Below are 15,000 nucleotides of genomic sequence, written 5' to 3' on the forward strand. Positions count from 1 at the left end.
TTTTGAAGACAACAGTCAAGTCTAGAAGTGGGAAGTCACTCATCTCTTACTAAAACACTGCTAAAGTTATCAAAAATACAATATGCGCAAAAGAAAATACATCCATGACTTTGATTGCTTTATATACACACACAAACACACACACATGTACACTTATCTATATTCTGCTCAGCTGTAAACACTTAATCACCAACTACAATTGAGGTCCAAAACAGTAACTGGGTCATTGTGGGTATGTGATTCCTGTTGTCAGTGTTTCAAAACTGAACAACATATGAATTCTAAAATAGATAATATATCTGGCAACTTTTTCAATAAACACCTTGGTAGAGAAACAAGTAATTAAAGGTAAATACTCAGCACTCGGCAGTTTGACAGTCATCACTTAATCAGGAGGAGGAGGAGAAGGATTCACTATTTCTAAGGTAGCTGAGTTTCATATCTTGTTTGATGTACAATAATGATAGTAGCAGCAATAGCTGTAGTATAAATTATTAATTGTGAATAATCATGTGCAATAATAATGATAATAACAATAATAATAATAATAATAATAATAATAATAATAATAATAAAAACTATATTTTGAAGATGAGGATATCATTAACAACATACAGCATTTAGCAAATAAATAAGACTATCTCCTTTAATTTGTACTTATAAAAAAGTCTGTGAGCCATTTCTAACAAAGCAATTCTCATAACTGCCATTAACAAATGGATCAGATGTTATCCTATATATAGCATGAAAATTACAAGCAGTTTAATGCTTTGCACGTCAATAAAATGTTAACTCACAGAATTGAAAGAGGACTCCTGCAGAATACCCATGGACTGAACTTCAAACCTAAAGAATTTCTACTTAAATATATTCAACAACTTCTTGATTGTTAAAGTGCTTTCTTTCAAATCTTCTTTCTCACAAAATTTAATGCTAAGAAAACTTATATGGATGGTTATTATTTCTAAATAATACTTTCCTGCTGATTACAGAAAAGATTTGCTCTACGAACTAAGGAGGATATCTTCAAGAATTCCTCTCTTGTGCCATTTGTGAAGCTTGAATCTGGGAACTGGTGTTACTTATTTCACTACTTTTTACTGAATGAATTTGAATGCGCAAGGCTTTCTGACTTCGATGTGTCTATTCACATCCTTTAAATCAAAATTCTTTTCCAATTAAACTATGAGGAAAAAATGAGAATAAAAAATAGAAAAAATAGAGTATTTAAAAGGATTAATCTGCTGTTCAAAAATATAGCTTTGTCTAGTTAGGATAAATCAGATGGTGTTCCAGTTAAGCTTCTTTTTTTTAAGTGCATGGAGCAACAGTTCAATATAACTTCCTTGTGGGAAAACTTGAGCATCATACTTGTGTTTATAGTGTTGATTGGCATCATCCATATATTGTATAACAACTGACTTTTTAGATCTCAGTACCATAATACAATTAACATCTACATTAAAGCATCAGGCACACATAATTCAAATAATACACTGACACATTCATAGCCCACATGAATACATTACAACTAATAGTTGAGTACATCTGACCATCACAATCTGTCATGGAGAAGACCCTAATCTTAATAAAGCTGAAGTCTGTGAGTGCCTGACTGAAATGAGCATTTAGATCAGGCAATTATCTCATGCCAGTAGGAGTTTACATGCAGTGAAGTTTTATTGCATGGAAAGAACAGAACATGTATGGACATGAAACAGCTGCAATGCAAGAAGAGGTGACTATGGCAAAAGGAAGCATTTTTTTGCATGACTCACAGGAAATCAGAAGGATATACTGACATTACCTACGCCATGAATGTTAAGTGCCTGATTTGCAAGGAAGACGTTTTAATCAATATTGCACTTGTCATCACACTGACAATAATAACACTCAACTCCACAACTTAAGAAATTTGATCAATGACTTAAAGATCAAGCAGCAAGGAGCCTACTACACTGACTGACACACTAAAAAAAAAAGAAAAAGAGAAAAAGAAAGAGGAAAAAAACTCATGAAAAGGCCTCTTTCGTTGCTCAGGTTTCTCCCTCGGCACCTTCTTTTTCATGGATGCTCTGGAGGCTAGAGGCTTCTTGTTCATCCTTAGGGCACTTCTCAGCCTCCTCTATCATCCCTTTTTCTTCATGTTCTTCCCCTTCCTTTCTCATTTCCTTTTGGTCATTGTCTTTCTTGGAACTTTCTGCATTACTGCTCTCCCCAGCTGAAGGGCCTTTTTCACTTTCCGCTTGAGTCTGCACCTGGCATTCTTTTGTTTCTTTTGTTCTCTCAGTACTGTTTTCTTTCAGACTTCCATCATCATTGTTTTCCTGTACAGTCTCATTTTCTTCCTTTTTCCCAACACTCTCTTGTGCCTCCTGTTTATCATCTGTATCCTTCTTACCTTTTTCATTTTGCGGTTCCTCTTTTGGAGTGGGTTTTAGGTGTTCTCCCTTGTTCTTTGCTTGAATCTGCTGTATTGTAAGTGCAGTCTTCTTTGGGTCTTTCAAGGTAGTGCAGGCCGTGTATGTGATCTCATCAAGGCTGGCTAGTTGTGGCAGAACCTGAAATAGTACTCAAGATAAGATGCAGTTTTCAGAGGGAAAAGCAAGTAAATAGACATCTTATAAAAAAAAAAATAATAATAAAATACATATATAAAAAATCTTTAAAACAACTTTAAACACCAAGAGAGAAAACTTTTGTGTAAGCAGACTGTCACTGGCAAAGAGGCACATGCATGAAAAGCACTGGCTGCATGACTTACCATGTATCATCCTCGGAAACTTGATTAGGGCAAAGCAGTAAAAGCATAAGGAGAAATGAAAGAAAGAGAGGATAAAAAGAGAAAGAGAAAGATTCTTTAATAATATAATGACAATAAGTTTATCTCTTGGTCCAAAGAAGCATAATGCAAAAAAACATGTAAAGTATCTACATATATCACAAGGCAAATATATTGTATATCTATATCATTTTATTCACTTCACATAGTTTACCACTCAAAGCAATAAAGGAGCATTAAAACACCACCAAATTGATAGAAATTCTTAAAAACTATATCACATGAAATGCATGGGCAGAAAGAACCAACACTTACAGGAACAACAAAAGAGCGAGCAAAGTTGAACAAATAGAAATTACATCCTGACTATATACAGCTTATAAAAGTTGGCATTGGAAGATGAAAGTTATTACCAAATTGTTTTAAGCAAAAGCAGACAAAGGGAGGGAAGAGACAGAGAGAAAAAAGGAAGCTAATAACGCTTTAAAACACTTTTTTTTTTCTACAAGCTTCTACTAGCTATCTGTCAATCATCTTTCCCACTGATACCTCTCCAGGACTGGGCTCAGGGAGATCGATGGACACATCGACTATCTCCAGCTTAGCCATGAGCTCAGAGAGTTTGTTGGCTTTCCTCTGCTCATTGGCCTCGATGATGCGGCAAAGGTGTTCCGTCAGTAGCTCCTTCTTCTCCAGCTTGTTGAACAGCTGGAGCTTGGCCTCGATGAATTCCCGCTCAGCTTTGTCATATCTCTTCCTGGAGTTGGGGAGTGGGGAGAGGGGAGAAGGGAGAGGGGAGAGGGGAGAGGGGAGAGGGGAGAGGGGAGGGGAGAGGGGAGGAATGATATCAATGAATTAAATTTGAAAGACAAAGATGAAAAATATTGAAAACTAAAGGAGGGGAATTTTTTTTTTTTTTAAGTGGAATAAGTAGGAGGATGGAAATTGAGGAGATGAGAAAATCAGAACATAGAAGTATACACTGCAAAATCAGGCAAAAGAAAGAAAATGTTTGAATTGGTGTACCTGCTGTTTATAAAATCATATCTTCAAGTCTCTATTGGCTTCAAGGAAGTGGTTAATAAATAACTACCTCACAGTTTTTTGTGTTCAGAAAAAATTAAAAATTTCAAAGTCTCTCACTTCAATTTTATATCCTATTATTATCATCTTCTTCAAGTGATAGTTCCTGTTCTAATATTAGTTACTGCTAACAAAGAAATAAAAATGCACACAATTCATTAATCAACACTACATTAGTATGCACACGCGCGCGTGCACACACACACACACACACACACACACACACACACACACACACACACACACACACACACACACACACACACACACACACACACACACACACACACACACACACACACACACACACACACACACACACACACACACACACACACACACACACTCACACGGACACACTCACACGGACACACTCACACGGACACACTCACACGGACACACTCACACTCACACGCTCACACGGACACGCTCACACGGACACGCTCACACGGACACGCTCACACGGACACACTCACACGGACACACACACAAACGCACACACGCACACAAACGCACACACGCACACAAACGCACACACGCACACAAACGCACACACGCACACAAACGCACACACGCACACAAACGCACACATGCACACAAACGCACACACACACACAAATGCACACACACACGCAAACACACACACACACAAACGCACATGCACACACGCACACACACACACGCACAAGCACACGCACACACACGCACAAACTGAATAAAACTCACTGTGCTTCACTGAACTCCAAACTGGCCACTTCTATTTGGTCTCGCAGTATAGAAACATCAGTTGAGAGAAGAGAGTCCAACTTTGCCAACTCTACTTGGATCTGTTTCAGTTTTTGAGCTTCTGACTGAGTGCGGCGACTCCTGTAATTTGAATGAAAAAAAAATGAATAAATGAAAAATAGTGAATAAATGTTATGATGGTGTATAGATGAAGCTAAATTGGGGCAATTAGAAAAACATGAATGTGTCAGTAAGACAAGAAGCTAAACGTTTTTTTTTTTTTTTTTTTTTTTTTCCTACCAATTATTTACTGCAGGAAAATAATTTATTGTTAACCCATTGGATCCAGGTGCCCTACAGACCACACGTGGACCAAAATCTGGGCAGTAGGTTTACTCGAGTGCCACTTGAGTCTACTGAGCTTTGAACCCTCATGGCGAGTTACTCCTGTCACCAATCCCTCAGCCAAATTTTTATGACTGCACATGCCAGCCAATCAGACATCATCCACATTCTTCCATGACTGCATTTTCCTGTCAGCTGACCCTCAAGCTAATTTTTCATGGATTGATGGTCACAAAACTCAGATACAATGGATTAATGGAAAAGAATAAAATCGAAATTAATTAAATTCAAAAAGGTAACCTTCTCTAGCTTTATCATCAGAGGGATGATATAAGGAAAGAAGAAAGGAAGAAAGAAGCAAATACAAAATACAAAAAATAAAGAAAAAAGGGCAAACACTCACCTATCTGCAATGGCTTTAGGCGAGCATCTCTCTTCTCAGTCTGTTCTGTTCCTCCATCATTTTCTGCCGTTTCTGGAACATTTCCAGCGTCACACCGTCTCCCCTTCCACTACCATCTTCCATCTTATCTTCAATCAAATTCTCGCTCTCGGACTGATTGTCGAGCTGGTCTGGAGTGGTTGTGCCGTTGGTGGACACTAATTCGTAGGAATTGTTCTCTCTTACGCGGATTTTGACATTCTTGGCATGGCTTCCTTTTTTGGAAAAGAGGTCAGGAATGCACAGTGAATGTAAATCAAGGCTCACCAAAGTACAGCATGGTAGTGTTACAGAAATCACTTGAACAAATAATCAAAACTATTCCACTAAGTCGTATCCTCATGCATCTATTTGCTTATGCAATGAATCTTAATTTCTTGTCTCTGTTTGTTTTGTCTGAAACAAAAGTTTGGTTACAGAGCTGTCATTTCCACAGCAACAAAGAAAAAAGGGGGGAACAGCATTTGCTTTCTAAAGGATTATTTTCAAAGAGAAAGATCCAGCATTTCAGCACGACTGCCTATGCAACAGATGGGGCATCATAGATGACAGGCCTCATTTTGGCTTTAGTTTCAGTAAAAGAAAAAGAAGAAGAAGAAGAAGAAGAAGAAGAAGAAGAAGAAGAAGAAGAAGAAGAAGAAGAAGAAGAAGAAGAAGAAGAAGAAGAAGAAGAAGAAGAAGAAGAAGAAGAAGAAGAAGAAGAAGAAGAAGAAGAAGAAGAAGAAGAAGAAGAAGAAGAAGAAGAAGAAGAAGAAGAAGAAGAAAGAAAGAAAGAAAGAAAGAAAGAAAGAAAGAAAGAAAGAAGAAGAAAGAAAGCAACATCTGATCACACACAAAAAGTGATCAACTTTACAAAACAGAGAGCAGTGTTTTGAACGCGGTAAAGAAAATCAAGGAACACATGCTCTGGACTCGTAAGTCTTGTCAAGCCTGTGCTGATAATGATGTAGCTGCTATTTGCTGTTGACCCCAATTCTGTTCTCTGTGATGAACTAAATTTTAAATAGTCAATTTACAAATGAAAAAAATGAGGTTAGCCTTATCAGACTCAAATCAAGCATTTACCCCCCATCTTTCCAATTCACTTATTCAAATGTAACATAAACGGCTATCCCAGTTTTTAAGCCCTTCTAATCCGGAGAAGGAAAGAAGCCTATTCAATCCATTAAAACTCATTCCTAAGTATTCATAAATAAACAATTTATGGTCATTCATAAATAACTGTTCAAGGTTGTGAATTCTATTAGTAAAATGCGATTGTTTATAGTTGATTTAGGTGTTATTTTCAATTTTTAACAAACCTAATACCATGAAAACATTTTATACCTTGGAGAGGAAGAGAGAAAAGAGGATGGATAAATGGGTGGATGGGTAACGGGAGGGAGGGAGGGATTTAGGAAATTAGGGATGTAGGTTGAGAGAGAGAGAGAGAGAGAGAGAGAGAGAGAGAGAGAGAGAGAGAGAGAGAGAGAGAGAGAGAGAGAGAGAGAGAGAGAGAGAGAGAGAGAGAGAGAGAGAGTGAGAGAGAGTGAGAGAGAGAGAGAGAGAGAGAGAGAGAGAGAGAGAGAGAGAGAGAGAGAGAGAGAGAGAGAGAGAGAGAGAGAGAGAGAGAGAGAGAGAGAGAGAGAGAGACAGAGAGAGAGAGAGAGAGACAGAGAGAGAGAGAGAGAGAGAGAGAGAGACAGAGAGAGACAGAGAGAGACAGAGAGAGACAGAGACAGAGAGAGACAGAGAGAGACAGAGAGACAGAGAGACAGAGAGACAGAGAGACAGAGAGAGAATGGCCCAACAATCACACAGTTTCTGCATAACAAAGATAAATCCTTACCTGTGGGTGATTTGCAGGGTGAGGGGGGTGTTGGGGAGACCGACTGTGAGCTGCTCTGAAGGTGCTCTGGACTGTGATGCTCTGATGACGGAGAGGAACTACTGGGGTAGTCTTGTTCCTAAAATGTTTATCAAAAGTTAATAAACTGCAAGAGTTTGGTACATTATCTCTACTTGATAAATGTGTTAATCATATATATGTGTATATATATATCTTAAAAACTTAAAAATGTTAATGCATAATGAGCTGACTGTGTGTATAGTATTATGTACAATTACTTATCATGCTATATTTTCTTTTCAAGCATTATAAAAAAGCCATTACAAATGTTTACTTTCTAAAATTCATTGGCAAAGGATATTTTTTAAATGTTATAAATATTAGTATTGTATATGATTTTTGTGATGAATGCTCAAATATGATAGGAAGGAACAGGAGCACACCCCCTTAGCAGCCTGTGTCAAGAGGGGCATCAGAAAGCTCTAAAAAGTAAATAAAATAAAATACATCTTTTTGTATCAGAATTACCAGGAATGAGAGAGACTGTGACCTAGAACAGATGCCACTGTGGCCAATAACTTACAATCTATTTCTCAGAATGTGATACAACTAACTGGAATTTTTCATCAGTTGCAATAAAAAACAAAAACGTTCTTTAAAAAAAGGAATAATAAATAATAAGTTTGCCTATAAATCTGTATGCTACTCACTATCACATATATCTGTTACCAAACCCAGTGCTGTTCTAGCTCACCATCTTACCATGAACAAAAAAGGCTATCAACGTCTCTGACTCATTCTGATGCCCCACCTTCGACTCTGAGAGCCTAGCCTGGGGGGGGATGGGTGTGTAACTGTGGGGTGTTTTTCCCATCTTCGCAATCCCCAGTTTCTCCCGTGGTGGTTGCTTGGCTCCGCCCTGCAGCTTGGCCTGTCGCAAATGAGGTGTCTGCTTCTTAACTGCGAGGAGAATGCAGGAAGAGGGTTTGCTATGATGAGACTTTGCTTTAAGATGCAGATCAAAGGGTGATAAGAAAGAAAAATATAAAAGGAAAAACATTGTGCAATTCAGCTCTCTAATACTATACTGATGATCAAAGATGTGAGAAAAAATAAACAGGCAAGTAAGCATTATGATTACATAGAATATATATACATATTCACAGCACTTAGAATAACCTTACTGTGCTTGTACAACTCTTAACACTATCTGAAAGATGTACTGCAGATGAAGCTTATCATTTGATTAAGTAATGATTAATTTTACTTCCAGTGTTTGACCAGTATCAGTGTTAGTATCAATTGTACTAACACCTCTTATACTTTTACTACTATTTGCATATGAACTATAATATCTACCACTAATAATATTAACAATAATAATATCAACCAATGACATCAATAATATAATAAATAACATAATGATAATAATAATAGCAACCAAGCCAAACCATGTTACCAAAATTAAAGTATGTGAGATTTTTTTCTCAATGCTTTTATGTAATGCTAGTATTTGAGGAATGACTGTTTAGAGGTGAAGCAATTATTAGCGAAAAGAGGGTATTATGTTTGTTAAAACAGTGACTAAAATTGTTGTTTGTAATGAGATATCTATAGAATATGAAGAATAAATCTTAAACAGAAAAGCCTTGCATTTCACAACTTGGCACTTGGCAACCTTTTAGCAACTGCTACCTTGCACTGTATTTCACAATCAAATTCTGTAGTTGGGACATAAATTATCCCCATAAAAAAATTGACACAGTCTCCTCCATAACCAGATGCAAGATAGATAACTCCCTAAAAATTATGCCACTCTTGTGCCGGTATTTTCCTACATGTGTAGGAAAGGACCGGCTGTTTACCCTGGACAAGTTTCACATGGGAAAAGAGAAAAACGCTCAGTGTGGGGCGGGTGAGAGCTACTGAGCTGTGTTTGGAATGAATAATCCAAGATACAATTTCATAGTTTATATCAAGGTCTCTGAGAATGGTAGTCTATACAAAAATAATGAAGCTTTAATGCCTAACAAGAAAAATTGTGTGGTGTATCTGCTCTCCCCTTTACCAATTAGATTCTTGCCCTTTGTTTAATTGCTCATATTTGCAAGCTTTTTCAGTGCCAATTACTCACAAATTCAATGGCTTTACTGTGCAAATTTGAGTGGAAGACATGCTTTACATATAAGTTATATACATTAGTGCTATGCTTATATATATATATATATATATATATCTATATATCTACATATCTATATATATATCTCAATATAATAAATATATATATATACATATACATATACATTACATATACTATATATCATATATATATTTATATATATATATATATATATACATATACATATACATATACATATACATATACATATACATATACATATACATATACATATACATATACATATACATATACATATACATATACATATACATATACATATACATATACATATACATATACATATACATATACATATACATATACATATACATATACATATACATATACATATACATATACATATACATATACATATACATATACATATACATATACATATACATATACATATACATATACATATACATATACATATACATATACATATACATATACATATACATATACATATACATATACATATACATATACATATACATATACATATACATATACATATACATATACATATACATATACATATACATATACATATACATATACATATACATATACATATACATATACATATACATATACATATACATATACATATACATATACATATACATATACATATACATATACATATACATATACATATACATATACATATACATATACATATACATATACATATACATATACATATACATATACATATACATATACATATACATATACATATACATATACATATACATATACATATACATATACATATACATATACATATACATATACATATACATATACATATACATATACATATACATATACATATACATATACATATACATATACATATACATATACATATACATATACATATACATATACATATACATATACATATACATATACATATACATATACATATACATATACATATACATATACATATACATATACATATACATATACATATACATATACATATACATATACATATACATATACATATACATATACATATACATATACATATACATATACATATACATATACATATACATATACATATACATATACATATACATATACATATACATATACATATACATATACATATACATATACATATACATATACATATACATATACATATACATATACATATACATATACATATACATATACATATACATATACATATACATATACATATACATATACATATACATATACATATACATATACATATACATATACATATACATATACATATACATATACATATACATATACATATACATATACATATACATATACATATACATATACATATACATATACATATACATATACATATACATATACATATACATATACATATACATATACATATACATATACATATACATATACATATACATATACATATACATATACATATACATATACATATACATATACATATACATATACATATACATATACATATACATATACATATACATATACATATACATATACATATACATATACATATACATATACATATACATATACATATACATATACATATACATATACATATACATATACATATACATATACATATACATATACATATACATATACATATACATATACATATACATATACATATACATATACATATACATATACATATACATATACATATACATATACATATACATATACATATACATATACATATACATATACATATACATATACATATACATATACATATACATATACATATACATATACATATACATATACATATACATATACATATACATATACATATACATATACATATACATATACATATACATATACATATACATATACATATACATATACATATACATATACATATACATATACATATACATATACATATACATATACATATACATATACATATACATATACATATACATATACATATACATACATATATCTGTATTATAATTGTTCCTCATTGCCTTCCTTCTCTTTAGATGCCTGTATTTAATAGTGACACCAAACAAAGGATATCACTACTATCTGAGAAAGACAAGCTCTCTCGAATGAGAAGGTTATATTATTATGCACTGCCATCCATGATACTCTAAATTTCAGTTTTAATACTGAATTATGTATGGGCACTTTTATATAAACTTGGTCTACAGTCTGTTATGTGTGCTGTCAAGTCACTCTTTTCATTAATACTTTGGATAATGTTTCTATAAAGTTGTCTTCTTTTAGTCTTAAATACCATAAGTTGATAAAATAATTACGATAGGTGCAGATGAATGATGATTTTTTTACTTCTGTATATTCATATTGTAAAATGTAGGAATAGTCTACTTGTGAATTTTGTAAATTCAGAAGTAAAATATCAGTTTACACCTAACTAATTTGATATATTTTGGATATGATTGACTCTAAGCCCACTACTTTGGTACTTTTTTTCAATCTGGATTACATCCCACTTAAATATTCTAAAAGTTGTTGCAAGTCTTGCATTATACATTAGTAGCAACTTTTTTTTTGTCTCAACCTATGGCAATGGATGGCATCTATACAGGCCATGGTGAGGGTGGGCTCAAACTCCATGACATGACAATGGAAAATGCTCTCATTCTTCAAAGAGCTCTGTGTACTATGAAGATTTTATCACTCAATGGTGCATCTTCTCAAGCCTTCCAAAACTGGCCTAAACACCTATACTTTCAATATTTTAATTACATAATAATAATACACTTGTCTAGAATCAAGGACACCAATATTGTCTCCACATATTGAATTCTGTCTTGTGCAGGCAATCTTGAAATTAATCCTGGCAAAGCAGTAGTACATTTTAATTATCTGCTGATGCCAACAGGTTAATAAAAGGAAAGAGTAACAGTCCTCCTTTTTCTCAAATTTAAAATAAGCTTTCCATATATCATAGAGATTACTCATAAGATAACATGCAAACTAGATACAGATATATGTTCATAAATACCTATTCTTCCTTAAAATCAAAATCAGTAATTATTCATAATCTGATAACATGCTAACATATATTTTTCATTTGCAGCAATGGTACATGTTAACACTCCTATAGTTTTACTGATCCTTGGGAATTTAATGACCCTTTGAAACCTGTCATCTATCAATGAGGTATTAATGATATCCTACTCTATACTAAAACTAATAAATATTTTCATATGAGTCAAGTTTGTTAATGTATTTCAGCAGAAATGTGCCTGTTAAGAATCACTATGACCTCCGTGCCTTCACTGTTCCCGGAAAAGATTAAAAAAAAAAAAAATCCTCTAAGCATTTCTGTAAAACAGAGCTTTTAAGGCCACACCAAGTTTTTTTTTTCCCTTATAGCAGGCAGAACTACCAAATATGTAATGTATGAGGTGGGAAAAAAGTACAAATAAAACTAGTCCAAATACCAGTTTTAGTTTCTGTTCCGAGTGCTGAAAAAATATAAGCAAGGAAAATTAAATTATTATCTTTTTAAACAAGTGTTTTGGTGTTTCCTATATGACTCCAGTTGGATATATAGACTGATATCCTTTCATTTTGCCTGGGTCATTGTATCCCAGGTTTTGAAGTACTTGGGGTATATGAAAGGAAATGGTCATAGGAACCTCCCCAACTGCTTGATGTTAGTGTTGTTTGAACTCAGTGGAAATTCTGAGAATTGGTCCAATAACTGGCAGAAGTTCCAAGGCATGTCCGGCAGATAGTATCTAAAGAAAGGGTTACTGGCAAAGTTTTTCTTTTAGTGTGAATAATATAACTAACAAGGAAAACATCAGGAATTACTTAATGTTTTTCCACACGCAATTAATGGTGGACTGCTATTCAAGAAAAACAATTGGTGTGGCCTAAACCTTCCTGATCATATTCTGTCAAAGTTCTGTCTTGTACTACAGAACTACAGGCACAGAAGCCTTGGTGACTGCTTGGAGCTTTGCTATTGGCATGTACCTGCCACTGGTAGATTTTCTGCTGGTTCTTATGGAACCTTGAAATAAGAAGGGTTTTAATGGGTTGGGTCCCCATGATACTGCATATGAGTTATATTCATCATACCCTCCCTAGCTGTCAGGAATAACCAATGAAGGCAGGAGTCATTTGCAGTCAGCCACTCTGGTAAAAAAATAAAAAAATAGACGCAAGTGAAATATATGTTTTTCCAGATATCTTCAATCTTGACTGTGATTTATATTATTTTCCAGGAAATAAAGCTAAAAAGAGACTTTAAGCCTAGAGGGCCACATAAGTGAACAAGTTTTGCACATGCAACACACAACAGGTTCAACCTTAAGTGGCATGGATACTTGGCATCCAGCATTTGTGTCCAGTTCTCCATAGCAAGAGCAGACATCATCCTGCGTTATTGGTAAATATCTTGTACCATAGTTGGTCAGTGTTGATGAAACTATAAAGTAGGACTGCACATACAGTAAGTAATATACCACTGGTGTAAATCAGCAACACAGTGCTCTTAAGGACACTTTCCTTTATCTAAATAAAGTTATTGTCCCCTAAAATACTAAGAAGTTCTTCCCTCCTTCCTAAAGAAGATGAGTTGGCTATTACCTAGTATTCTGTACTATTACTTTCTTACTAATCTTGGAATACAATCATTCCATAGAGATAATTCGGAATAATATCACAACTGAAGGAATGGGATGCATCCTTACTTTTAAAAGACGTTTTTCGGGGAACTAGATTTAAGAATTTGTAAAATGTTTACTTATTCATCCTAATACAGACTATGAAATCACATCAACAATATTCAATTACAGAAGTGAATATGTACACAATTATATTATATTAAATAGTTCTTCACGAAATAATGACTTTTTTTTTGTTTTCGAAGGACCTACAACACTCATTCAACGGCTTTTTTACCCAGTGTTCCCTCCTGATTTTTTATCATAACGCCTTTTCTCAACGGTAATGAAATAACTTTATATATCTGATTACCTTTAGCATTCTGCGTGCCATTTCCTTTTTGTAAATTAATAATATCCTCGTCCGTGAATCCCGTCCAGACTCGAGATGTCATTTTGTGTTTACATATGGGACCATCCGCAGGAACGCCAACTGCCAATGCCAATAAATTTATTCTTATTTCCTTCAAAAAGCATCTATTCACTTGAAAAATGCTATATTATTAATTAAAACAATATTTTATTATTATCAGTCATCACATTTGCTTTCAAGATTTCTTTATATTCCATTTGATAGTATTTTATTCTCCAAAGTTGTTGGTACTTCTGAAATCTTGCCAGGTAGTTAGAAGGGATGGTGACTATTAGTGTTGACATATTTTATCACGATTAAATTTCAAACTATATAGCTATGAGATAATGCCCTTATAAAAATGTTTTTTTCCTAACTCGTTCGCTCTGTTTCTTCTGTTCCAACATTACCGAAGTAATTGAATATTCTCTATAAAGGATCTTTATAATAACCTCGAGTTTAGGCAGCCAAGGAACTTCATTCGTTAAATCAAAAGTAATTTATGTGTCACACGTATCTAACACCTGTCAGAACAAGTGCAACTTGTGATACGGGCTGAG

At 33.7% G+C, this 15,000-nt stretch overlaps 1 protein-coding gene across 1 annotated transcript in view; it reads right to left on the minus strand.

Moving 5' to 3' along the window:
• Positions 1-14,487, minus strand: part of LOC125036179 (RAB6-interacting golgin-like) — a 15,621-nt gene extending 1,134 nt beyond the window's left edge. The window contains 8 exon segments of the mRNA XM_047628619.1: positions 1-2,561; positions 3,332-3,539; positions 4,592-4,732; positions 5,340-5,356; positions 5,358-5,593; positions 7,207-7,324; positions 8,018-8,166; positions 14,402-14,487. The exon segment at positions 1-2,561 is cut by the window's left edge and continues 1,134 nt beyond it. Coding sequence (XP_047484575.1) covers positions 2,037-2,561; positions 3,332-3,539; positions 4,592-4,732; positions 5,340-5,356; positions 5,358-5,593; positions 7,207-7,324; positions 8,018-8,166; positions 14,402-14,483 — 1,476 coding nt within the window. The 5' untranslated portion in view covers positions 14,484-14,487 and the 3' untranslated portion in view covers positions 1-2,036.
• Between the last annotated feature and the right edge of the window lie 513 nt (positions 14,488-15,000).

Source organism: Penaeus chinensis, chromosome 20, assembly GCF_019202785.1.
Source record: "Penaeus chinensis breed Huanghai No. 1 chromosome 20, ASM1920278v2, whole genome shotgun sequence".
Lineage (NCBI taxonomy): Eukaryota > Metazoa > Arthropoda > Malacostraca > Decapoda > Penaeidae > Penaeus > Penaeus chinensis.